Here is a 27741-nt window from a genome sequence, read left to right as displayed (position 1 = left end):
GAGCCTATGCTGGCCCTGCCTGGAAGGGAGCGGCCAGTGCTACGGCCGGCATCTCCCCAGTCATCGCAGTCTCATCAGATGCAACGATCACTGGTGGAGGGGTGGAGGAGGTGCTGCTGCCATCCAGAAAACCCTGCGAGGAGCGTGCAGAGACGACAAGCAGCTCATACGCCAATGTGAGGTCACTCTGGACCTCCCTGCTCATCATTGATGGACGGGCACCTAGCTGGGATACTGTGTTACTGCCTCAACCATCTCCACACTGGCATTGACCACCTGGGGTCATTACCTGTGTGAGGGCTTGCAGGTCCAAGTGCAACCTAAGGAACCCCTGATTTTGTCCCTGGAACTACCTCTCCATCCTCTCAATGGAGGAGGCAGTGCGCTCAGCCATGAGGGTCAAGGCAGTGCTCATGCTCCGCATGGATTCCCCCACAACAAAGGCCATGGCACACAGGCCCTCATGGATCTCTGCCAGATCCTTCCGCACATCCCACTGGACATCCAGCACCTGCCGCCTAATGGATGACTCTAGAGGCTCATCATCTGTCTTCGACTGAGCATCATCCTGATCTCCAGCAGTCCTCCAACTGCCAGCGCCCTTTGCACTCTCTGCCTCGGCCTGCACCTCAAGTGAGTGTGAAGTGCCCTCACCAATGTGTACTGACATTCTGGCTGCTGATCTAATGCCCACTGAGGTGCTGGTATCTGTACTGATGCCTGGTTCAGAGAGCGGGTGTGACGTAGGTGCAAATGAAGCCCTGTGGTCCTTCATCATTGGGGTGGCCCTTTGGGGTCCAGAGAATAATTGCGTGCTGGCAAATCTAAAAGGGAGAACAAGGACATGTCATTAGTTAAAATCATCACATTCTCACTGCGCATACCTGGCGAGACAATGGAGATCTGCATCATGGTGACATCAATGATCAATGAGGGCTCAAGGTTTGAGGCTCCCATCACTGGAGAGACTACACTAGAAAGGTTGCACAATCCAAAACTCTCACTCTGTGCACTGCGCTCTTACCTTCGTCTGGCACCTCCGCCTCTCTGCACTTGGTTGCACGTGGAGCATGCCAGCACTCCAGCTCAAGGGCATCCTGCTCAAACCTGGTGAGGGGGCCTTCGCCTGTCCGTGACCTCTCCATGTTGTTGTGGCTTGCCTGAAAAAACAGCAGAGCATTGATTAGTCCACTCTCTACCTGCAGCGCCATTGCAGCCTGGCCAACCCCAGCTGAGGAATGCCTCACAGGGCACATCTGAGTCATGGCACCTTGAGCCACAAGGCACTCAGTCCAAGCAGCCAGGGCGTATCCCCTTGGATAGCTCCAGCATCACTGGCAGTTTGCACTGACTCTTGAGGTCCAAGAGGGTTCGGCCACACCTTAACAGTTCTATACACTGACCCATGCCAACACGATACTCACCCTTCCTGCGTGCAGCAGGTCATTGAACCTCTTCTGGCACTGCACCCATGTGCTCCGCGCCATGTCATGTCTGCTAACCAGTGCTGCAACCTCCTCCCATGCACTTTTTATGAGGTGTGGTCTCCTCCTCTCATTTCTGGGGACAGGATGTCCCTCCTGGCAGCCACCTCCTCCAGGAGGACTGTGAGGCACTCATTTGAAAAGCAGGGGGTGGGGGAGTGCCGAGTGCCCACTCAACTTGCCCTCCTGCCTGCCATGTCCAGCCACTCTCAACTCCATAACTCGAATGTTGAAGATGCAGAGGAGACGTTCTTCCATGGCAGCCTGCCAGGGGCTGCCTGGGCCATTTCTAAGCTGACTGTCGAGTCGCCATTGGACCCAGCAGCCAATAGGCTCCCACCCGCCCCCGCCCACCCCTTCCCGACCAATGAGAAGCCGCGTTTCACACTGGGTGGGCCTTAATGGCCCACCAGCATTAAGTTGTGGCAGGGAGTCGATCAAGGACAGCGGGCCGTTTCTCGGTTGCTCCCGGGCCCACCAACCACGCCCGCACCCCGACCTCAAAATTCTGACCTATGTAATGTCATGCTTCTCCCTTATAATCAATCTGAACAAATGCACTTTATCCATCCATTGAACAGATGCCATTACTTTCATCTGTTCATTCATATAAGTCTCTTCTTTTCCTCCTTGCTGGTGAAGGGAACATGATATGAGGAATAGGGAGATGACCGGGATGACCTGCTAGCAATCTTGCAACTGACAGCTAAATAGGCAGAAGCAGTGGATCTCAGTGGAGTCTCCGCATGCTTGGCAATCAGAGATGGGGCCTCCTAGCTGCCTGGTGATGGAATTAAATTTCAAATCACTACATGGCATGTACTCATGTTGACGTGATGTCAGCAGCAAGTGAAATATGATCAAGTGCATAATGATCAAATAAAACCATCTTACCTTGACAATTCTAATTCAGGTCTTTAATCTCCCTGCCTTCAAGCAGATCGCAGGACATGGTTCAAGAGGACAATGTGAGTCCTAAGAGGGGGCCACCCAGTCTTAGGGTAAACTGAGACAGGACTCATGCAAAGTGTGTGCTAATTTGGATACTTTGGTGGGACCAGTAAGGAAGATTAGTTGGTTTTTCACTCGGTGACTCACACATCACAAGTAAACATTCGCAGATGGTGGAAACAGGCACGGCAGTCTGCATCAGAGCGTGCAGGATGCTTGAAGCTCTGCTTAGCTGGAGGAGATGCTGAACCTCAGGGCTTGTCAACAAAGAGTATATTTCTGGAGCAGTGGTAAAGAGAGTGGAATGTATTGGTCAGCATTCCAGCTTCATCATGCTCACTTAGCAGAGAGATTGGAAGAACCTGTAAAGCATGAGTGGCATGATGCCTTCATGACGGTCTCTTTGTCCATGGAAATAGTGGCCACCAATTTCTTGCTTGAATGTCACCTGGTCTAGAATTCATGTTACCCTAACCATGGCCCCAATGATCTGCAGCAAAGTGCTCTCCACCTCATTGCCAGCATGGACGCAGGGTGGACCATGAGACAGATAATGGTGAAAGGGGATGTGTAACTGCCAAGTTGGCTCAAGGCACTTTCACTTTTCACCCACTGCAACTACCCCTGCTCACTACTCCCCCCATTCTAGTTAACACCACCACATGCAGTCTTGTGCCTCAATAGCCGAGTCTACCACTGTACAGATGCAGATGGAACCTTATGGGCCACAACATCCAAAGAATATCAGCTGTTAGCATCTCAGCAGTCAGAGCAAGAATCTGCAAGGCTGGCCGTACCTCTGCTGAAGCCATAGTAGAGCTAGGAAGAGGAAGAGAAAAGATTTGTATTTGTACAAGGGTATGCACATGGTTGTGTTACAAAATGTTAAGTTTCTGTTTAATTTTTGAGCCACATAGATGCTATTTGTTTCCGCCAGTTCCCATGTTGCCCATTTTTTGGTTTCAGCCTGGCAAGTGGCTTTTTCATTTGTGATGAATGGTAAGACAAGAATTGATGTCAAGTAATGGGTTTGTGAAAGGAATGCTCTGTCATTTGTAGGAGTGCTTTGTGTTGGAAGGGTGACAGAGTTGGGGGCATGAATTGGCTTCTGCATGTGGCTGTTAAATGGGTGGCCCAGTGGAACTTTTGAACCTTGCAATATAATGGGGGAGTCCTGGGCAGCAGTGTACGCTGTTGCTGGTGTCTTGGCCACTGCACATTCCACCATCTCCTCCTCCTCAGGATTGTTTGAAGTGGCTCTGTGCTCTGTACCTTGCTCCTCCTGCAGGTCCAAAGCATGCTGCTGTACAATGTTGTGCTGAAAAGGCCACAACCATTCTGTACATATTGAAGGGTATCTCCAGCCCTATCAATGCACCTGAAGTACATCTTCAGTATGCTGATCAATTGCTTAATAACAAATCTGGCTTTCATTGCATTGCTCCTGGGACTCATTAATTGGGTTCCTCATGGGTTTATTCATTCATGGGATGTGGGCATCACTGGCTAGGCTAGTATTTATTGCTCATCCCTAATTGCCCTTGAGAAGGTGGTGATGAGCTGCCTTCTTGAACTATTGCCGTCCATGTGGTGTAGGTACACCCACAGTGCTGTTGAAGAGGGAGCTCCAGTATTTTGACCAAGCGAAGGAATGGTGATATGTTTCCAAGTCAGGATGGTGAGTGGCTTGGAGGGGAACTTCCAGGTGGTGGTGTTCCCCTCTATCTGCTGCCCTTGTCCTTCTAGGTAGTAGCGATCGTGGGTTTGGAATGTGCTGTCTAAAGAGGCTTGGTGAGTTCCTGCATTGCATCTTTTAGATGGTACACATTGCTGCCACTGGACATCGATGGTGGAGGGAGTGAATATTAGTGGATGGAGTGCCAATCAAGCGGGCTACTTTGTTGTGGATGGTGTCAAGCTTCTTGAGTATTATTGGAGCTGCACCCATCCAGGCAAGTGGAGAGTATCCCTGACTTGTGCCTTGTAGATAGACGACAGGCTTTGGGGAGTCAGGATTCCTAGCCTCTGACTTGCTCTTGTAGCCACAGTATCTATATGGCTAATCCATATAGACCCGTTCTGTTGAAGGGTCATGAGGACTCGAAACGTCAACTCTTTTCTTCTCAGCCGATGCTGCCAGACCTGCTGAGTTTTTCCAGGTAATTCTGTTTTTGTTTTGGCTAATCCAGTTCCAGTTTCTGGTCAATGGTAACCCCAGGATGTTGATGGTGGGGGATTCAGTGATGGTAATACCATTGAACATCAAGGGGCGATGGTTGGATTCTCTTTTGTAGGAGATTGTCATTGCCTGGCACTTGTGTGGTGCGAATGTTTCTTGCCACTTGTCAGCCCAAGCCTGGATATTATCTAGGTCTTGCTGCATTTGGACATGGACTGAGGAGTCATAAATGGTCCTGAACATTGTGCAATCATTGGCGAAAATCCCTACTTCTGACCTTATGATGAAAGGAAGGTCATTGACGAAGCTGAAGATGGTTGGACCTAGAACACTACCCTGAGGAACTGCTGTGATGCCCTGCAACTGAGATGATTGACCTCCAACAACCACACCATATTCCTTTGTGCTAGGCATGACTCCAACCAGTGGAGAGTTTTCCCCCTGATTCTCATTGACTCCAGTTTTGCTAGGGCTCCTTGATGCCATACTCTGTCAAATGCTGCCTTGATGTCAAGGACAGTCACTCTCACCTCACCTCATCTCTGGAGTTCAGCTCTTTTGTCCATGTTTGAACCAAGGGTGTAACGAGGTCAGGAGCTGAGTGGCCGTGGTGGAATCCAAACTGAGTATCAGTGAATAGCTTATTTCTAAGCAAGTGCCACTTGATAGCACTGTTGATGACCCCTTCCATCCCTTTACTGATGATCAAGTGTGGGCAGATGGCAGTAATTGACCGCATTGGATTTGTCCTGCCTTTTCATATACAGGACATACCTGGGCAATTTTCCACATTGCCGGGTGGATGCCAGTGTTGTAGCTATACTGGAACAGCTTGCCTAGGTGTGCGGCAAGTTCTGGAGCACAAGTCATTAGTACTATTGCTGGAATATTGTCAGGCCATAGCCTTTGCAGTATCCAGTGCCTTCAGCCATTTCTTGAGCGAAGTGAATTGAATTGGCTGAAGACTTTCATCTGTGATGCTGGGGATCCCTAGAAGAGGCCACGATGGATCATCCACTTGGCACTTCTGGCTGAAGACTGTTGTGAATGCTTCTGCCTTATCTTTTGTACTGATGTACTGGTGTCATGAGCCGTACTTTAAGTGGGTATCCCTTGTCTCGGAGAAGCCAGACGTTAAGTTTGCTCATAGGTGCAAAGAGATTAGGGAGGATGGACTACTGCAGGGCTAAAGCATCAGGCAACATCCCCGGAATCTTGCACACACCTGCAAAGTGTACTTTTGTGGTCAGACATCAGCTGCGTATTGATGGAGTGGAAGCCCTTAAGATTGATGAGTACTCCAGGGTGATCCATGGGGCCTTAATTGTTACATGTGTGCAGTCAATGATGCCCTGCACCTGTGGGAAGCCAGCCAGCTATGCAAACCCAAGCGTCCACTGACACCATCAATGGCAAAGTTGACATAATTGCCTACCTTGACAAATAAGCCAGTTGTCTTTGCATTCATGGTCCACTGACTGTGAGATGCTACAAATGTTCACAACAGGTTCTGGAGGAGCCAGAGGCAAAGAAGTTGAAGGCAGTGACAGCTTTGACAGCCACTGGTAAAGAGTAGCTGCCAGGAGACTGCAAATGCCTGCTACCACTTGATGCAAGGCCCGAAGTCTCCTGAGACAATGGTGTTCTGACATGTTGAGGAAGCTTATCTTTTATCCATAGACCCATGCTGTCTGTATTGTCTCCTATGAACTGTAGCTGTTTACTCATCACCTCCTTTCTGTGGCATGGCAGGGCTCTTAGGAGCTGGTAATTGCATCTGCTCCTGTTGATGCTCTTCCAGCTGCTGCTGCTTCTGTTGCTGCTGTTGGTCGTTTTAGTCCCCATTTGAGATTCAAAGTAAAACAGTAGAGTGGTACCCATGACCATCTGGTAGATTGTGCTCCAAAATGGAGATCCAATGTAAAAAACCTCCAGAGTTGTGAAAGTAACGCCAAAGGTTTGCGAAATAACATCTCAGCACAAGTATTGCGAACAAAGGCTTTCACACAATCAGGCAAAAAAGTAATGGTGAGATTTCAGTACTTATTAGCATCTCTCCAAGTCATGTTTTCAGCTCCCTCAATTGCTGCTGTGTTCTCACCTTGCTTTCACTGACGAGTTCCAGGAAACTCAGGAAACCATGAACCCTCAGTCTTATTCCAAAACTCATGTTAATATCAATGAAATTCAGTGATTAACGTATTGAAATTGCAATCCGTTTCTCCTGAGGTCGCTCACACACAGCCTACCTACGCTGCAGTTAAAAACTGAAATCAGCAGGTTGGAGCAAGCTTCCCAATGTGCTGTCAATTTCTGAGCTTTAAAACCCACACCTGCTCCCAAGCCCATGCTCCTGAAAGTTAAAATGCAGCCCTCTACGTGTTCGCTGCAAATATGATTAGGAATTTATTGGAACCAAAAACCCCCTTATTTGTTCTCAGAATAAGATGATTCAGTTTCTATAAATGTAAGATCATCTTTGAGCCAATTGTCAATTAGAAATGTGAAATGTAGCAGTATCCGAAATTGGGGTGAATAGCACTGATCCAGCTGGCAGGCTCCCACATGCAAAATGGATCAAATAAGAAACCACCCCATAAAAGAGGTTATTGGAGTGAAGGAAAAAAAGTGAGCGATTTGTAAAGATGGTAAAATCCATGCAGCCAGTACTATCAACATGTACATAACACAGCTGAAGAGTTAATCAGATAAAATGTGTGCTGGAGCTTTTAACATTGATTTTAATGAAGAGAAAAATCAGGCTTGTTTTATAATGGGTGGCCACTGAACTTAGAAGAACATCAATGTACAGAACTATTGAATGGTGTCTCCTATTCTGCTAAGTTTCCTCTCATTATGGGAATGTGCTGAGTTTAAGGAAATTAAGTGTTGATAGTAGAATTATTCTTGGGCCTATTGCTTGGCATATCCCAGCAACAAGTAAAAGTCTGAAAACAAATTCTCTCCATCTGCTCCTTCAAACTTTCTTCCTCTCAGCTTGGGAAAATAGAAGAGTTTGCCCTCATATAAAATAATAAAATGTGTAAAATAAAATTGCATCCATTACAAGTCAGCTGCTGGTGCCAAATGGAAAACATAGGAACATAGGAGCAGAAGTAGGCCTCTCCATCATTCAACTAGATCATGATTGATTATTTACCTCAATGCCACTTTCCTGCGCTATCCCCATACATCCTGATGTCATTAGAATCCAGAAATCTATCAGTTTCTGTCTTGAACTTGCTCAATGAGTGAGCTTCCACAGCCCTCTGGGGTAGAGAATTCCAAAGATTCACCGTCCTCTGAGTGAAGAAATTCCTCCTCATCTCAGTCTTAAATGGCCTGCCCCTTACTCTGAGAGATTCTGAAAAGATCAATTTGTTGATGGGAAACAGCTAAATTTAGCTAATGAGATGAATTAAAATAAGATGTGCCTAAAACAATAAACAAATCTTTGACAGAATTGAAGCAGGTAAAGGAAGTGCAAGAGTGTGAGAGTTAGGCAGGAAAACTGTACACCGCTTCCATTTTAAACTTCCGATTGTTGACACTGTGGCTATGACTCAGCTGTTAGTTGATTTTCTTCTGCTATAGTGTTCCTGATGACATAGTTCACTAGGATAAAGTATGCACACATTAGAAAACCAATACAGTAGATACATATAGGTAAAGAACCAATGCTGAAACCAACAAGGTTGCAAGAACATAGCCGCTACTTCACCACGAAAAGTAGACCTCACTTTTAGGAGGAATATTATAGAAGTTGCTGTATTCCTTGGCTTCTTTTTCTTTCCTGATCTTCATTTTCTTCCATCTCTGCATGTTTCTTAATGCCCAATTCTTGGATAAAAGTTTCAGCCTGCCACACATCAAATTGTCCTTCATAATAATTGAATTCAGGAATATTTTCAACTTCAAGTTCTTCTCCACGATTTAACCTTTTGGTTTTCTTTTTCCAGAGATGCAGGTTTAACACTGCCTCCTTCTGTGCAAACAGTTCATTTTTCTGTTGAGTCAAATCCTCTTTAGCTGAAGAATTTCATTATGGTTATGCCCAAGTTCAGCTAAGGGAGCTTGATACTCGTTTTTATTTAGTTCATAAATGTTATTGATTTCGTTTTGCTTTCCTTTCTCTGACTGCACTTGAGCTTTGTCTAATTCCTTTATAATTCAATACAATTTGATTCAGTTCAATTTCAATTTATTGTCCATACGAGAATTCATTTCAGGCATGTTACCCGTTTATTAAAATAAATTACATATGAATAATAACACTAAAAAAAGAAAATTATCCTATCACAAAAGTCTAACTTTGATTAAAATATATTCAATCTATTCCAGTATATTAAAATAATCAATCAGTGAGTCCCACCCTGAGTACATATCCTCATCCATGCATCAAACTCCTGTTAGAAGTTCTTCTGGAGAAGGGCGCAAATGAATTAGGGAACCGATTTGTCCTGCATCTGAGGGATTGTAGCCTTATCCCTGAACATTTCCAACAGTAATACTGAGACAAGGGGTGATTCACACTATTAATAACACTTTCTTCAAAGTTCTTCGAGAACAGAATTCTTCAAGAGAGATCTGCTCATCAAACACCCTGACTGCCTAACTCAGTAATCTCCGTATTCTTCATAGAGTCATAGAGGTCAACAGCACAGAAAAGGCCCATCGAGTCTGCGCCAGTCAAACAAGTACCTAACTATTCTAATCCCATTTTCCAGCACTAGGCCCATAGACTTGTATGCCATGGCATCGCAAGTACATATCCAAATACTTCTTAAATGTTATGAGAGTATCTGCCTCTAGCACCCTTTCAGGCAGTGAGTTCCAGATTCCCAACACTCTTTGGGTGAAAAAAATCTTCCTTACATCTCCTTTAAACCTCCTGCTCCTTACCTTAAATCTATGCCCCCTGGTTATTGATCCCTCCGCCAAGGGGAAATGTTTCTTCCTGTCTACCCTATCTATGCCCTTCATAATTTTATACACCTCAATCATGTCCCCTCTCAATCTCTTCTGCTCCAGGGAAAATAACCCCAGTCTATCCAATCTCTCCTCATAACTAAAGCTCTCCAGCTTAGGCAACATCCTGCTAAATCTCCTCTGCACTCTCTCTAATGCAATCACATCCTTCCTATAATGCAGATTCCAGAACTGCGCACAATACTCTAGCTGTGGCCTAACCAGCGTTTTTTACAGTTCCAGCATAACCTCCCTGCTCTTACATTCTATGCCTCGGCTAATAAAGGCAAGTATCCCATATGCCTGCTTAATCACCTTATCTACCTGTCCCGCTACCTTAAGGGACCGTTGGACACGCACGCCAAGGTTCCTCTGATCCTCAGTACTTCCCAGGGTCCTACCATTCAAAGTGTATTCCTGTGCCTTATTTGTCCTGCCCCAGTACATTACCTCACAATTATCTGGATTAAATTCCATTTGCCACTGATCAGCCCATCTGACCAGCCTGTCTATATCCTCCCGTAATCTAAGGCTATCCTCCTCACTATTTACCACCCCACCAATTTTCGTCATCTGCAAAGTTACTGATCAACTCACCTACATTCAAGTCTAAATCGTTTATATATACCACAAACAGCATGGGACCCAACACCGATCCCTGTGGAACTCCACTGGACACAGGCATGCAGTCACAAAATCACCCCTCCACCATCACTCTCTGTTTCCTGCCACTCAGTCAATCCTGGATCCAATCTGCCAAATTGCCTTGGATCCCATGGGCTCTTACCTCTGTTATCAGTCTCCCATGCAGGACCTTATCAAAAGCCTTGCTGAAGTCCAAGTAGACTACGTCAAATGCATTGCCCTCATCTACACACCTGATCACCTCTTTGAAAAATTCAATCAAATTGGTCAGACATGACCTCCCCTTAACAAAACCATGCTGACTGTCCTTGATTAATCCCTGGCTCTCCAAGTGTAAACTGATTCTGTGCCTCAGAATTGCTTCCAATAGTTTCCCCACCACTGAAGTTAGACTGACTGGCCTGCAGTTCCCTGGTTTATCCCTTCCTCCCTTCTTGAATAACGGTACCACATTGGCTGTCCTCCAGTCCTCTGGCACCTCTCTTCTGGCCAGAGGTCTTGAAGATTATTGCCAGCACCCTTGTTATCTCCTCCCTTGCCTAACTCAACAGCCTGGGATACATTTCATCCGGGCCTAGAGATTTATCTACTTTTAAACCTGCTAGAACACTTAGAACCTCCTCCCTTTCTATGCTAGTTTCTTTAATTATATCACAGTCCTTCTGCCTGATTTCCATACCCACATCGTCCCTCTCACCTGTGAATACCGACACAAAGTATTCATTTAGAACCCTACCTACGTCTTCTGGCTCCACACACAAATTACCACTGTGGTCTTCAATGGGCCCTACTTTTTCCCTAGTTATCCTCTTACTTTTAATGTACTTGTAAAATAACTTTGGATTTTCCTTTATTTTGTCTGCCAATGTTTTTTCATGCCCCCTTTTTGCTCTCCTAATTTCCTTTTTAAGTCCCCTCCCTACACATTCTATATTCCTCTAGGGCTTCTGCTGTTTTGAAAGCTTGGTATCTGCCATAAGCCTCCCTTTTTCTCTTTATCCAATCCTGTATATCCCTCAACATCCAGGGTTCCCTGAATTTGTTGGTCCCACCCTTTGTCTTTACTGGAATATGTTGACCCTGTACTCTCCCTATTTCCTTCTTGAATGAGTCCCGCTGCTCTGATGCAGGTTTACCTAAAAGTAGCTGCTCCCAGTCCACTCTGGCCAAATTATATCTTATTAAAATCGGCCTTCCCCGAATTTCGAACTCTGATTTATGGCCCCCCTCTCTTATAGACCTTCTACGTACTGGCTTGAAAAGCTCTCCTGGATGCATTTTAAGAACTCCACTCCCTTTAAACCTATCACATTATGACTAACCCAGTTAATGTTGGGGAAGTTGAAATCCCCCACTATTACTACCCTATTATTTTTACACTTCTCTGAAATTTGCCTATATATCTGTTCTTCTATTTCTCTCTGACTGTTTGGGAGCCTATTGTACACTCCCAGCAATGCGATTGCTCCTTTTTTGTTTTTAATTTCTACTTCATTTGAGGAGCCTTCTGAGATGTCATACCTCCTTACTGCTATAATTGATTCCTTGAGCAATGTTGCGATACCCCACCTTTTACCTCCTTCCCTGTCTCGCCTGAAGACCCTATATCCTGGAATATCGAGCTGCCAATCCTGCCCCACTCTCAACCATGTCTCTCTGACAGCAATGACATCATACTTCCATGTGTTAATTTGTTCCCTCAACTCATCTGCCTTATTCGTCAGACTCCTTGCATTAAAATAAATACCATCCAACCTTGGCAAGCTCCTTTGTGCCTTAATTGGCCTATAATTTCTATGCCTTCCAGACTCACTTGCTTTCTCTTCTAATTTTGGTTGTGCATCTCCCCCTGCTGAACTTCCTGTCAGGATCTCATCCCCTGCCAAGTTAGTTTAAACCCTCCCCAACAGCACTAGCGAACCTCCCTGCAAGGATGTTGGTCCCATTCCGGTTCAGGTGCAACCCGTCCGCCTTGGGAAGGGCCCACTGCCCCCAGAAATGGTCCCAATGTCCCAGAAACCTAAAGCCCTCCCTACTGCACCATTTCTCCAGCCACGCATTCATCTGGACTAACCTTCTATTTCTGTACTCACTAGCACGTGACACCAGAAGTAACCAGAGATTACTACCTTTGAGGTCTTGGTTTTTAATCTGCTTCCTAGCTCCCTAAATTCTGCTTGCAGGACTTCATCCTTCTTTCTACCTATGTCATTGGTCCCAATATGTATCACGGTCTCTGTCTGTTTGCCCTCCCCCTTTAGAGTGCCTTGCAGTTGTTCAGTGACATCCTTAGCCTTGGCAGCAGAGAGGCAACATACCACCCTGTAGTCACATCTGCAGCTGCAGAAATGCCTGTCTGTTCCCCTTACTATCAAGTTTCCTACCACTATTGCCCTTCCCCTCTTTTTCCTCCCCCCACCACCCCTCCGCTCCCCCCCACCCCCCCCCCCCCCCCCCCCCCCTCCCCCCACCCCCCCTTGCAGCTGAGCCACTCACAGTGCCATGAGTGTGGCTGTACTCCCTGGAAGAAAACGGTTCTCGAGCGAGATGCACCCTGGGGATTTCCTGACTACCTGCCTGACACCTTTCTTCTGACTGATGGTCACCCATTCTCTCTCTACCTACACTTCTGTAAGCTGTAGGCTGACCACATCTAAAAACGTGCTATCCACAAAATTCTCAGCCTCGCGGATGCGCCTCAGCGCCTCCAGCTGCTGCTCAAGCTCCAAAACTCAGAGCCCAAGTAGCTGCAGCTGGTGGCACTTCCTGCACACGTGGTCAGTCAGAGCGCAAGGAGCATCTAGGACTTCCCACGCGTTGCAGGCCATACATAACACAGGACTGAGCTGCCCTGTCATGCCTCCAGTTGAAACAAAAACCCTTACTTTAAGTTAAATGCAGTAAAAAAAACGTTAAATTATTTATGTGCTTTAAATAAAAATTAGCACCCTTACCTTTCCTTAGCTTAATCTACTTTAAACTGGAGAAAAACACTTACCCACTACTCACCAATCAGCTCTCACCTTTGTGCTGATGTCAACTTTTGAAGCTTACCCGCACTCGCACTGGTTCTGATCTCTCCACTGCTCTCTCGCATGTCTTGTGATGTCAGTCTTGTTACTTTCAACAAGAACTGACTGCAGAATACTCTTCCCAGACTCCTTAAAAAGTCTAGTTTCCGAAGGCAACAGCACTAGGAGAGACATCCAAAAAGGACAGCACTTTCAACTACAGCCATACAAAAGAGTTTCATGATTGTGGGATCTACTTGAAAGGATTTTAACTTTCTTAGGGTAGTATAATTGTGTAAATCCCTTGGTTACCACATCTGTAAACTGCTCCCCGCAATTCAGCTTATCATTTTCTTTGATACCTAGATACTTGTAACTGGTGACTATTTCTGTGTCCACATCACAAATCTTCACAGGAACAATATCATTAACTGTTTTTTTAACAGTCCATAACTAATTATTTTGCTATTTTTTTATTCAGTTTAAGGAAATTATCATTGCACCATTTTACAAACTTCTCCGTGTTCCTGTGGTTTACTTTATTATTCCTGAGTAGGCCCACAAATACCATATCATCAGCATACTTCAGGGTCATTATGTCATCATGCTCTGATTAGCAATCATTCGTGTAGAGGATGAAAAGCAAAAATTAAAATGCACAACTCTGAGGAGATCCAGCAGTCATTAACATGGGTTCAAAGTAGAACCCGGAGACCAGCATTTGTTGGGTCCTGTTATGAAGGAAATCATTGTCTAACAGAAAATTAACCTTCTCATAGTGCTTTGCTGGCTCCTCCTCACATGAATTCTGCTTTCCTCTTTCTGTTTCTGTCTGCTTTCTCTTTATGTCTGCACCTGTGTATTAATTGCCTTCACCCTCTGGCTCTCCTACTTTCCCTCTCCTTTGTATTTGGCCACATGGCTTCTATGTTAATCTTATTTCTGTTAGTACTGCTTCCAAAGCAAGGGTTGCGAGGTCACATGGACCAGTATTCCTTATTATCCAACAAAAATACAATTGATCCATTTACATTGATAAAAAGTCTTAAGAGTCCTTTTCAAACATTGTTAAAAATAATTACACAGACATTTTAAAGAAATTACAAATTTTCTTTTCTGTACTGTTTCCTGGTGAAAGGTCATCACAGCTTCACTAAGGAGCCATAGCTGCAAACTCAGAGCAGGGCTGGGATAAGGCTTGCATTTCCAGTAGCTGTGAAAATTATCATGTAAAGAACATTTATGCACCTGGCTCCTTCCAGGCAATGCTGAAGATACTGGCAACATCTCACAGTTTGCGGTGCACTGCTAAAGGTCACTAAGGCTCTCAATGCAAAGAGAAATGACTAATTTCATTTCATTTTGAAAACGGGCAGAGAGCAAAAGCATTTTGCAAAGATTTCAGGCTTTGCCATGGTGCAGAGTGCCATTGACTGTATACACATTGCCTTGCATGCACCTCATGCCAATCCTGTCATGTACTTGAACCAAAAAGAATTTCACACCTTCAACGTGTAGCTGGTGTGTGACCATAGGCAGTATATCATGCAGGCCAATGCCTGGTATCGTGGCAACAGTCATGCTGCATTAATTCCATGGCAGTCATCTGTGCCACAGCAATCACCACAGCAAACCAAAGGGTGGTTACTGATGACAATAGTTATCAGCCAACGTCTTGGCTTATGACTCCAGTTCATAACTCCACACATACATGCCTAGCAGGCATACAAAGACAGCCATGCTGCCAGAAGAAATTTGTTACAACAGACCATTGGCAACCTAAAATAATGATTCCTTGGACTGTACTGCTCTGGAGGAGCCCTGCAGCACTTGGCAGAGGGGGTCTCAAGGTGGTGGTTTGCACAACCTTGTTGTCATGAAGGCACAATCTTTGCCACCAGCTATCAGGTCAGAAACTGAAGAGGAGGAGATGAGGGAGAAGGTGGTGAATAAGGAGTTCAAAGAAGGGAGACTGCAGCCTAGACAGTCCCTTTCTGCCCAGGGTTTTATGAACAACTAATTTAATTCTAATTGCAGTAAACTGAACCCCAATTTCTAATTCAACAATAGTTCCCCACACCTTGTATTTGCTCTGCCACTAAATATCATATTCATCCACAATGCAAAAATAAAAGCCAATGCAAAATGTATACAAATTAAATCATGCCAAATTGCATACAAATATCAACTAACCACCATTGCACATTCTCCTAGTTTCCAAATGCCTTTACCTGTCCTAGTGCCCCTAGGAGATGCTATCCCAGTGACTGTAGCATGGCAGGTGGAAGGCGGCTGAATTTCAGTGCTGGAGGACTGCCGATGGCCTTGGAAGATGACTTCAAGGAACTCTGGGTTTAAAAGGCCTGGCTTCAGACTGTGCCATCTCAGCATGGGCAGCAACAGTCTGGGCTGGTATGCTAAGAGGCAGCAGCAAGGGTAAAGGCGGTGTGGCAGAAGTGTGAGCACAAATGCTGTCATCCTAAGAGAGGACAGCAGGTTTTTGCTGCAAGGAATAAAAGCAGAAAGTGCTGGTATAACTCAGCAGGCCTGGCAGCATCTGTGAAGAGAGGAATAGAGCAAATGTTTCAAGTCCAATATGACTCTTCTTTGGCAGAAGAGTCATATAGGACTCAAAAAGTTTACTCTGTTCCTCTCTCTACAGATGCTGACAGACCTGCTGAGCTTTTCCAGAACCTTCTAAGTTTTTTTTCCAGATAGGCAGCATCTGCAATAATTTGCTTTTATCATATTGTGCAGCATGAAACCACTGCCACTCTCCTGGGCAGTGCCTCAGCAATTTGAGTACTCTGTTGCAGGACACATTGCTGGATTGCCATGTCACCTTACAAGTCCCTTTTGACAGTGGTATCCAGAGTGATGATGACTTCAATATGAGCTTCTAATGTAGCACTCAGATGTTGGGTGATTCTTGTTTTTGTTACAAATGAAGCTGAGACATTGGCCATCAGACACTGCACCATTGCTGGATCCACAATTGTATTGATGGAAGTAGGCACCAGTTCCCTGTTGGAAATGATGAGTTCTAAGCTCTGCACAAATCCCTGTGCCAAGTTTTTGTCAGACTCCTCCAATTTCCTTGACATTGTATAGAGGCTTTCTGGAGGCTTCCCAATAAACCAAGCGTTTTGGTGTGTACATCCTCAGCTTTTCCCTGTAGCATGGCCACAATAAAATCCCCATCTGAGCCCTCTGCAGCAGTTCTTCTGTGTGATCTTGCCTTCTGACAAGCTGTTACCTGCACTATCTTCCCCTTGCCCTGACTGAAGCACACTTGTGCCCAGTGTCTGACCATGTACAGATCATAGCTCTAAAATATGCAATGTCTTAATTGGAACTGGTAGCTGCAAGTGTTCAGTCGATTAATGGGGTTGGATTTAACAGGGCATCAGGGTCCCCGTCCCCACCAGTGAAAAAGTCAGGAGCAAGCCCACGCTCGCACCCATGCTCGCCCTGCAGGTATTTAATGGTCACAGGAGAATTAATTAGTTTAAGGTGGGACTTGCACCCCCATCTAGGCAGGAAGTCCTACCTCTGAGACAGTTGGCCAATCAAGGGGTTAGCAGCTCCCTAGTCCCAGCAGTGCCTCCTGGAGTGATGACCACAACAGTTCCCACTACCGGAGCCGAAGTGAAAGGTAAATGGGAGGGATGGTATCACTATATCACCAACAGCCCATGCAATGAAAGCTGCCGAGCTGGACGCTTGGTGTGGGCCTCTCCTTTCGCTGGCTTTATCTTAGGATAAGGCCCTTAAGTGGCCATTAATTGATTTAAAAATTGTAGCATGGGCAGAGTATAGGTGACAGACATGGTACCCATGGCAATTTTCGGGCTTCTCCTGCCTGCAAACCCATTCATTGGTGTCCATAAAATCCAGCCCATGTTGTGACTTCACCTTCACTGCCTTCCTGCCCTACCACTGCTGCATGGGCAGGTTGCATTTCTTGGATATCTGAAACGATAAAGGGACAAGTTTTGGGTTGTGGTAAGTGGAATGGAAAAATGAATGCTTACATCATCTGCAGTTTCTAAGTAAGAATGGAGTTAGGGATGAGGGAAAAGCAGAATTGAGAGGGAGGATTAGGTATGAGGTTGTCTTTGGCCCCAGCAATAATCTCAGCCACGGCAATAGCCCTTCCCATAATGGCATGACTCCCCCATTGGGTTTAACAGGCAGGTGTGCCTGTTCCTCTCTGGTTAGCTCTTGCTGCCTCTTGTTTGTGCCATCTTCTCCTGGACTAGCATAGTGGTAATATTTTAAATCTAGGAAGCCCAAGAACTGAGAAACTGAGATAACTCTGGGTGTGGTGAATGATGAGGGAAAAAGGAACATATACAGATAAATGGAATGGGGGACACTCCAAGCTCTGGTTGAGTTAGTATCTCTCTGTTACTTCAGCAGGAAAATGGACTGACCTGCATGATGGATGTACAAAATCACAGGCTTAATGACTAACAGAATGCTTGTCATATTGGACCATAATTTCTGTGGCAGTACATCTAACAGTGTCTGTTGTTACTTAGACTTGCCCTTGTATGTTTGGGTGTATAAAACCTTTGCATGATAAGTTGCTGAAAGTTCAAGCTGAATGCAGTGCAATAAGAGAATCCAGGCCTGAAAGAATAGGCCAAGCAAGTGTGTACCTCCTTATCCAGTTAGATTGAAGGACTAAAATGAACATGCAAGGAGTGAGAAGGAAGTATAAATTAGAATGGATGAATTCAATGTCAAATCAGGTACTGAAAGAGACATAATGCATGGAATCATCTGGTCCCATTAGCGTCGGGCGTCATGGTGGGCGGGGGGGGGGTGGTGGGGGGTGGGGGGGGTGGTAGGCGGACAATATGGCGAGAAGGCCAAAGGTTTGTGTTACACCATCATGAAACCAGTTTGCAATCATCAGCTCCACATGTCAATAGTGGGCCATATTTATCACCACCGCACGTCAGGAACCTTCAGCACAAACTGAAGGAAAAACTCAAGCAGATGCCAGACGTGGTGAATGCGTGGCACCTCTTCCTTGATGTCCTACGGGTGATGCTCCTGAGCGCTGCGCAAGATTGTGTGCACTCACCTCCGAGCTCCCCTCAAAGTTCAACTCATCAGATGCACGCCTTTTAAAGGCAGTCCTGAAGCACGCAGATCTGAAGTCATGGTGAGGGGCTAGGCAGAAAGTACACAAGCACATGCCTGGGGGTGGTGGGGAGGTGCGTGATGAAGGAAGCAGCCACGCACTTGGAAAAGCTTGTCAAAAGTTAACATTCTTCCGCAGCTGAGACTGTTCAGCAGCAGCTCCATTGACATGCTTGGTGTTGGGATTCTGAAGATTTTTCGCCCAACAAGCAATGCAAAAACATGAAATGCCACCAAATGCTTCAGAGCTTTTCACCCCTCAGGCTCCATATTAATGTGCATTTTAGGGTGAGCAGAGCAATTGGCCAACTGGGCAAGTTGTAAAATCCCCTTACAAAAGGCAGCTGTGGCACAGTCACTGGTGGAGGTGCTCACAGCCCCTTGCAATGTCTTTATTAAGGTTTGGACCAGTATCCACCATGGTTCAAGCTAACAGTGCAGCCTTGCAATGCAGGTTAGAAGAATGCCTGTGCCTGAGCTGAGAGCACAGCTTGCAGTCCAGTGTGCGAAGCTGCCGCCATTCGGTCAAGTGGAGTGAGTGGGGTTTCAGACAGCCAATGAGCGCACTACACACTGGCTATCTAAGTGGTGGCCAGCAGTCTCCTGTGTGCATGAAGGGCCTTCAGTCTTAGCTAAGAGAGGTTCTTAGGACATATATGCTAACCCACGCATCTCTCTCTTAGATCCTGCAGGAGGAGAACATCAGGATCATGGCGCCTTAGCGGTATGCCTCATGGCTTATAGAGAGCAGAGAGGAAGGAGAAGTGTGGCAGAGGCACCTGGCTCGGCAAAGGGAGGAGTACCTCCCTCAAAATGAAGGGCGGAAGGGCCTGCTGGGCACTCAGCTGAAGATCCACAGTGAGCCATCACTCGTAGGTGCTTCGCTAGATCCAGGGTCTATAGACGGCACCTGCAATTCCTGCAGATGACTAAGAACCAGTGTCGCCAAAAACTGAATGTGTCTAGGGAACTGGTCAGTCACATATGCCACCTACTGCAGGATTTGGTGCCATGAGGGCACGGAGGGCATCCACTGTCACTGTGAAAGTGACTGCGGTGCTCAATTTTTCCGCCAGTGACTCCTTCCAAGGCTGCACAGGTGACCTGGACAGGGTCTTGCAAGGTCCATGGACAACTGTATCCAGGAGATCACGGACACCATCTTCACGAAGGCACGGAACTTTTCTTTCAACTGGGATCAGGAAAGGCAAGAAGCAAGAGCTCTGGGATTTGCGCAGATCTCTAGTTTTCCACAGGTGTATGGTGCCATCGACTGCACTCACGTGGCGCTTAGATCTCTATGGCAACAAACAATCAACAATGTCAACCGCAAGGGCTTCCACTTGCTGAATGTTCAGCTGGTGTGCGGCCACCACAAAAGCATCCTACCGGTCTGCACATGATTGTCCATGGATTGTCCATGACACAGACATTCTTAGCAGGTCTCAGATCCCTGACATCTTCCAGGGTCCAGAGAAGCTGCAGGGTTGGTTCCTCGGGAATAAGGGCTACCTATAGTGGATGTGGCTGATGACGCCTGTGCGGCGGCCTCAGACTGCAGCAGAGAGATGGTTATAATGAGGCTTATGCCATAACCTGGACTTTGGTGGCGCAAATGATAGTCATTTTGAAAATAAGGTTCTGGTGCCTTGACACGTCAGGTGGAGCACTGCAATACAGTCCACCAAGGGTGTCGCTCATCATCATTGCTTGCTCCGTGCTACACAACTTGGCGCTGCAGCGGGGAAAGAACCTGGCTGAGGAGGAGATGCAGGAGCTGCACATATCCTCTGATGAGGAGGACATCAAAAGGGATGACCATGATAAGGTCCTCGAAGGTGAGGTTGCCAGCAATGAGGACATCACACTGGCCAGACGAGGCAGGCGTGCTCAGGAGGCCCCCATAGCCACAAGATTTGTGGAGGATGATGATGAGATGCAGTGGGGACAGTCCTGACATCCTCACCTTGCATCTGTGAACATTTGACTCCTGTGTGGCTGATGGCAGCGCACATACCCTCAGTGCTCAGGCTCATGTCAGGGAGACGCAGCAGAGGCCCTAATAGTGGTTAGATTCCAGGAGGATGATGACAACATGCAGTGAGGACACTCCTTGGATCTTCACATTGCCTCTGTGAAAGTCTGACTCCTGACTGGCTGATGGCAGCTTGCTTGCGCTCTCTGATCAGGGTCATATCATGGAGACACAGTCCTGAAACTTTAAATGCCCCTGATCTTTTGTCAGCCTTCAGCACCTGACCCCTTCAGGAGCACAGTGTCATCATTCACAGATACTGAAGAGATGGGGCCAGCCCCATCTTAAAGCTGCTGAGAGCACACAGCGAGAATGACGGAACTCTGTGACTCCTGCCCATGAGATGCTAGCAGCAATGACAAGCACCATTGAGGTGCAGTCATCACTAACGTGTTAAGTGAGTGTGAAGCCGACCGTCACTTTAATCTGAAGGTTACACAATGCATGGGGGAGAGGCCCTGGACTGAGACACCTGCCTTTATCTTGTGCAGAAACCAAGGTTGCACACATGTGTGACATGAACACTGCTCATCAAACCAAGGAGCCATAGGCAAGGAGACATTATGTACAAGTGATTAACACCCATGCCCAGACTGTGCAACCACATCGTCTTCACCTTCATAACCCTGCCATCTTGGTACTCCCCCGACATCCACACCAGAGGTGGAGGCAGCCTGCTGACTATGGGCTTTGTCTGTGATGTCCTTGGTGGACATCCTCTGGAGGGCCCCTGACCTGCTTTTGATGTCCTGCTGGGGCCAGCTGCACCCTCCTCAGCCGTTTGAGCTGGAGCTGTGGGACTCACAAGAAGAGGGAATTTGGATTGGCCAGGCATTCCCAGAATCACCGCGGTGAATGGCCCCGGGCTGTCGAGGTGCTGGTCCTCCTCCCTATGGATGCCCGAAGGCCCCTGGCTGACTCTTGTGAGGAGAAAGGGAAGCTGGAGAGAGATTGGGCTGCCCCACACCCCTCTCACATTGACACTGTTGGAAGCCAACTATGGCATCAGTGATGAGATCAGCCCACGCAACAGTGCAGGTCAAATGTCCTGGACCAAGATCTCCATGGTGGTTGCCATCCTACCAGTGTTTTCCTCAGTGCATTGGCATGCCGGCGCTATAACCTCAGACTGAAGGCGGACAGACTCCCCATTGTGCCTTGCAATCTGAGGGGTGCAGCGGCCATCCCTTCCTGATGTTCCTGAGCTTGTCTTTGGAGCTGCAGCAACTGAGGTATGACCAAGTCCAGAGGCTCCTCATCTGACTCAGACTCAGCAGACTTCTGGCCTCCAGCTGACCTCTGAGTGCCACAAACCTGGGAAGTCCCTGCCTCCACTTGCTGTGGGTCAGACAGTTGATGTGCTCACCAGATTGTGATCCTGAGGCTACTCTGGAACTAGGTCCCACCGAGGTGTGTGTCTCTGTGTTGGTGGAGGGTGTGGGTGAGCGCTGCGACGGATCTAAAATTAGGGTGTCATCAAATTCTTCTTCCGAAGTGTCTACAGGGTTTGATTCGAGAGTGGACCCCCCTCGACTGCTTCCCAGACATGCCTACGAAAGGAGAGATAATTAGTGCATGGCAGGGGACTGCAGAACAGGGGAACTCACTCACAGCATGTTGGTCTCATGGATGTTGCACTGCTGGATCTTCACTTGGTCGAGCACCACCGACCTCACTATTACTACAGGAATGGTCCAGATCTTTGCTGGCCAGCTGGATGACTCTATTTTCAAAGATCATGAGGACCTTGATGTTGGGCATTCCTCCACCAGTTGTGACCTCTCCTTTTTGTTGTGTGTCAGCTTGTCCTGCATGAATACAGATGGAGAGCATATAAGCAAAACACCTGCCAGGCTAGTTGAGAAGGATGCCTGGCATGTGTGGATGGTGAGTAGTGCCATGGATGGGATGAGGACACAATCAGCAGGGCAAGTGAGGGTGTGTGTGAGAGAGTGAATGGTGATGTCCCTTGAACTGGCAGTGAGTGGGATCCCTGTGGATGGGTGTTGGTGATTGTGTGAGTTGAGAGTGATGAGAAGAGTGACTTACTTTGCGAAACAGTGGAGATCAGTCATCCCTTTTTGGCACTGGGTGGCTGTCCTCTTTTGCAGGACATTGATACTGACTACTGCTGCCCCTTCCTCCCAACCTTGTTTGCAGGTCTTCGCCCAGAGATAGGGTAGAGGACTGCACAACGGGCCTCCACTGCATCCAGTAGGCCGCAGAGGGAGGCATCGCTAAATTTGGGGGCAGCATGTGTCCTCCCTTTTGCAGCCATGGCCTTTTAAATAAAGCGCCCAGATTATTGAAGGCCTGAGATGATGGCGGGATGGGCGAATCCTAGGCCACCCCACCAGCGATCCAGGGTTTTTCCTGTGAATGCATTATTGTTGAGGCTGGATGCACCGGGAATGGGACGATATGGCGCAAAAACCCACCATTGTGGCCAGCAAGTAAAATGAGTTTTTTCATGCCCGTACTGCACTTAGTGCAAATCTGGGACGATTCCATCCAATGATTGAATGGCGAGAGAGGCAAAAAGCAGAAAGGAAAAGTAAAAGAAATAAATATCTAAAACTTTACTTATAAAATTTCCAACAAGTCTTGTAATAGTTAATTTCCATACCAGTGAGATGAACTGGCAGTTTTTAACACTTATAACATCAAGTTTCTGTGGTGAGTTTAGTTTGTATTGACTGCACAAATACAGTAACTTGATGCAGTTCAGTGCATTTGAATTGAACCAGACAGATCCTGATTTTGTGAAACTGCAGACAATGTGGCACATCTCAGGCAGAAACTTGGGATTTCTGATTTGCCTTAACTTGCTGATATTGTTAATGGCTTTTTCCCGTCAGGTTCCCCCCTCCTTCAAATCTGCTATCATCACCCCCTCCTCAAAATAAAAAACCTTGACTCAGCTGGTTGCAAACAACCATGCCACCTCCAAACTCCCTTTCCTTTCCAAAGTCCTCAAATAGATTTTCGCCTCCCAAATGTGTTCACCTTTGCCTGAACTCCACATTTGAATCCCTTCAATCAGCTTTCCATCCCTACCACATTTCTGAAATGGCTCTCATCAAAGCCACAAACGGCATCCTATGTATCTGTGACAAAGTTAAACCATCCCTCCTCGTACTTCTCGACGTAACTGCAGCCTTTGAAATGGTTGATCAAAACATCCTCCTCCAGCAGCTCTCCACAATTGTACACTTGGGTAGAAGTGTACTCCCTTAAATCCATTCTATCAATCTAATCTTAGCCAGAGCATCACTTGCAATGGCTTCTCTCCCAGCTGCTGCAATTATGTCTGGTGTCCCCTTAAGGATTAATCCTTGGCTCCCTTCTATTTCTCATCTATATGCCATCCCTTAGTGACATCATCCAAAAATCACTGCATCAGTTTCCACACGTGCACTGACAACACCCAACTCTACCTCACCACCACCTCTCCCAACTCTCCATTCTCTCTAAATTGTTAGACTGCTTGTCTGTTATCCAGAACTGCATGAGCAGAAATTTCCTCCAACTAAATATTGGGAGGACTGAAAACATTGTCTAGCCACTGATTCCGTCCCTTTCCCTGGCAACAGCCTGAGGCTGAACCAGACTGTTTGCAACCTTGGTGCTATACTCGACACTGAAAAGAGCTTCTGATCACATAGTTATACCATCACTAAAACCGCTGATTTCTACCTCTGTGCATTGCCCGAATCGTCCCTGTTTCAGCTCATCTGCAAATGAAATCCTTACCTGTACATTTGGCTCTTCAGCAGCAACTCACCAAGGCTCCTTTGATAGCACCTTCCAATCCCGTGACTTCTACCACCTAGAAGGACAACGGCAGCAGGGAAACAGGGAACCTGCAAGTTCTACAACAAGCCACACACCATCCTGACTTGGAACTTGCCGTTCTTTCATTGTCACTGGGTCAAACTCCCGGAACTCGTAACAGCACTGTAGGTCAGCACACACACAGGGATGATCCATGAAGGGATTAGGTGCAAGTTAGGACATGGGCAGAAGAGTTTTCAGTGACCTCAAATTTGCAGATGGGAGAAGATGGGAAGCTGGTCACAACTGCATTTGATTTTTAAGAATCCTTCCCATGGGTGTGGGCATCGTTGCCTAGGCCAGTGTTTATTGCTCATCCCTAATTGCCCTTGAGAAGGTGGTGGTGAGCTGCCTTCTTGAACTGTTGCAGTCTATGTGGTTCGGGTACACCCACAGTGCTGTTAGGGAGGGAATTCCAGGAGTCTAACCCAGCAACAGCGAAGGAATGGTGATATGGTTCCAAGTCAGGATGGTGAGTGGCTTGGAGGGGAACTTCCAAGTGGTGGTGTTCCCATGCATCTCTTGCCCTTGCCCTTCTAGATGGTAATGATCGTGGGTTTGGAAGGTTCTGTCTAAGGAGCCTTGGTTAATTCCTGTCATGAATCTTGTAAATGGTACACACTGCTATCACTGTGTAATATCATAAAAATCAGTGCTTGAGCCTCAGTTATTTATGATACATCTCTTCACCTAAGTCATTCATATCAAGGGTAGTGTATCAAAGTTTGCTGGCAATATAAAGATCGGTGGGAAATAAGCTGTGGGGAGGATGCAAAGAGGCTGAAAAAGGATATAGAAAGTTTCAGTAAGTGAACAAAAACATGGCAGATGGTGAATTGTGAATTTAGCCACTTTGGAAGGAAAAATAGAAAATCAGAATATTTATCAAATGGTGACGGACTGAGAAATGTTTGCATTCAGAGAAACCTGGGTGTCTTTGTACAAGAATCACAGAAAGTTAACATGCAGGTACGGCACGCAATTAGGAAAGCAACTGGTATGTTAGCCTTTATTACAAAGGGATTAGAGTATAAGAGTGGAGAAGTCTTACGACAATTGTGTAGGACCTTGGTGAGACCACACCTGCAGTACTGTGTACAGCTTTAGTCTCCTTCCCTAAGGAATGAGAGACTAGCTTTGGAGGGAGGGCAACAAAGGTTCACTTGACCAATTCCTTGACTGAGAGGATTGATTTATGACGGGAGATTGAATAGATTAGATCTATATTCTTTAGAATTTAGAAGGATCAGAAGTAATCTCATTGAATCATGTAAAATTCTTAAAGGATTTGATAGGGTAGATGCTGGAAAGATATTTCCCATAGCTGGGGAGTCTAGAACTATGGACCACCATGTCAGAATAAGGGATTGGGCATTTAGGACAAAAATGAGAAATTTCTTCACTCAAGGACTTATGGCTCCTTCAAATTCTCTACCCCAGAGGATTATGAATACTAATTCGTTGAACATAGTTGAACAGATATCGATGAATTCCTGGATGCTAAGGGAATTGAGTAATATGGGGATAGCACAGGAAGGTGGAATCGAGGTAGAAGATTACCCAGATCATATTGAATAGCAGCACAGGCTCAAGGGCCGAATGACTTAGTCCTGCAATGAAAACAGAAAATGCTGGAAAAACACAGCAGGTCTAACAGCATCTGTGGAGAGAAAAAAAAGAGTTAATGTTTCGAGTCCTTATGACTCTTCTTCTTTCTTCAGTTTTTTTTCTCTCCACAGATGCTGCTGTTAGACCTGCTGAGTTTTTCCAGTATTTTCTGTTTTTGTTTCAAATTTCCAGCATCCGCAGTATTTTGCTTTTGGCTTAGTCCTGCTCCTTGTTCTCATATTCTTATGTTGCTAAATTTTATACCTTGTTGTCAAAAGCTAACACTAATCATGTGACACTGCTATTTGTTGTTAGTTATTGCTGATCATTAGTTAGTTCATTATTTTGGGGCATTTTTATGTTGCACAGAATGTAAAGTTAATCAATTCATTTAACAATCCAGATTAACAACACATGGATAATTCATAATCTATGTCTTATAACCTGATTTGATAAACCAAATGTGTTTATTATATATTATTAATATTAGTGTATTCATACACTCAGTTGAGGTTTGTTGTAATGGAAAGTTCGAAAATAGCAAAGTATGCATCTTTTGCTGTTTAAAGTGTGGAGCTTTCTCTTTTCCCATTTGCATAGTGTTGATCTGTTTGGAACTTCAGAAGCTAAACAAGATAAAGACTATAAAATTCTGGAAATACTCAGCAGGTCTGGCAGCATCTGTGGAGAGATAAACAGACGGCAGGATTTTGCATTTTGGGTCGGGACCCCAATGTTGGGATCAGATAGATGGGTTCCCAACTCCGTACTGAGTTGGGAACAGTCATCAAGGAGAAGTCTTCCCTTGATTGGCCAATTAGTAGCTAGGGAATGTGCTCACCATTCAATTAAGGATGATGGGCAGGCTCTTGAAGCTGATGGGCCAATAGGAGACCCTCCAGCACAGAAGGAGATGCAGCCTGCCAATGTAGGGAAGAGAGAGAACATGGTTGCCCAAGTTTTGCAGTTCACCTCTCAGCAACTTGGAAAAAATGTGGAATAAAAAACTGGCCAGAGCTGCCAAGCCACCATTATAGAGGGAAACCCCCTCAATAGGGCAGCCGCAGTTTTGGGCCAGGTATGCTGAGGCTGGGTCCTCAAAATCTGCCACCCACCACTCATCCCTACCACCCCCCACCCAAGCCACTCGATCTCTGATAAAGAGTCATTAACTTTCCAGTCTGTTAGCTCTGTTTCTCTCTCCACAGATGCTGCCAGACCTGCTGAATATTTCCAGCATTTTCTGTTTTTATTTCTAGATTTCTAACATCTGTGGTAATTTGCTTTTGAGATCAAGACTAGGCTGAGTATAAGTCCTCCAACAAATTAGGTTTCTGTAGGAAAAGGCTGGAATTTTGGAAAAAAATGCTAACATCATTGTATCTTGTTAAATATGTGTAGATCACATAAGGCAGTGACTATGATTGTGCTGAATGTCTGAAACAGGATTAACATCTCTCTTAATCTGCTGTTTCATTCCATTTCTGTCATAAGCTCCCCTTCCTTACCTCTCTAGAAGCTAGTTCCCCAAAGGTAAGTCTCTCTTCCCTTTGATCTTTTTGTCATTCATGCCTGCGTTATCTTGCACACTCTCTAGCTACTCATACTGTTTTACACAAGCTGTGCAGAAGATACAGAACCAAATATAAGGTAAGAATTTTTAAACATTCATGAGAAATTAAGCACAAACAACATGGATTGTTCAAAAAGATTACTCAAAATACATTTTGACTGTGTTCTGTCTGCACAGTTGTGGTGTAAAAAGGTTTTGTTTCTTTGTTTTATGGTTTGCTGATATGGCAGATGTAAGCTGCTCACTTAAATGCTATTTTGAATGAAATAAGACTTGCTAATATAAGATTGCATTTGAAT

The 27741-nt window shown here is 46.0% G+C and overlaps 1 protein-coding gene across 1 annotated transcript in view; it reads left to right on the top strand.

The window, feature by feature from the left end:
• slc4a10b (solute carrier family 4 member 10b) overlaps positions 1–27518 on the top strand; it is a 283634-nt gene extending 256116 nt beyond the window's left edge. The window contains exon 25 of the mRNA XM_041200245.1: positions 27467–27518. Within this exon, the coding sequence (XP_041056179.1) occupies positions 27467–27518 (52 nt within the window). The remainder of the gene's footprint in view (positions 1–27466) is intronic.
• The last annotated feature ends 223 nt before the right edge of the window (positions 27519–27741 follow it).

Source organism: Carcharodon carcharias, chromosome 12 (genome assembly GCF_017639515.1).
Source record: "Carcharodon carcharias isolate sCarCar2 chromosome 12, sCarCar2.pri, whole genome shotgun sequence".
NCBI lineage: Eukaryota > Metazoa > Chordata > Chondrichthyes > Lamniformes > Lamnidae > Carcharodon > Carcharodon carcharias.
Note: the sequence above shows the minus strand (reverse complement) of the source record. Positions and strands in the feature narration are given on the sequence as shown.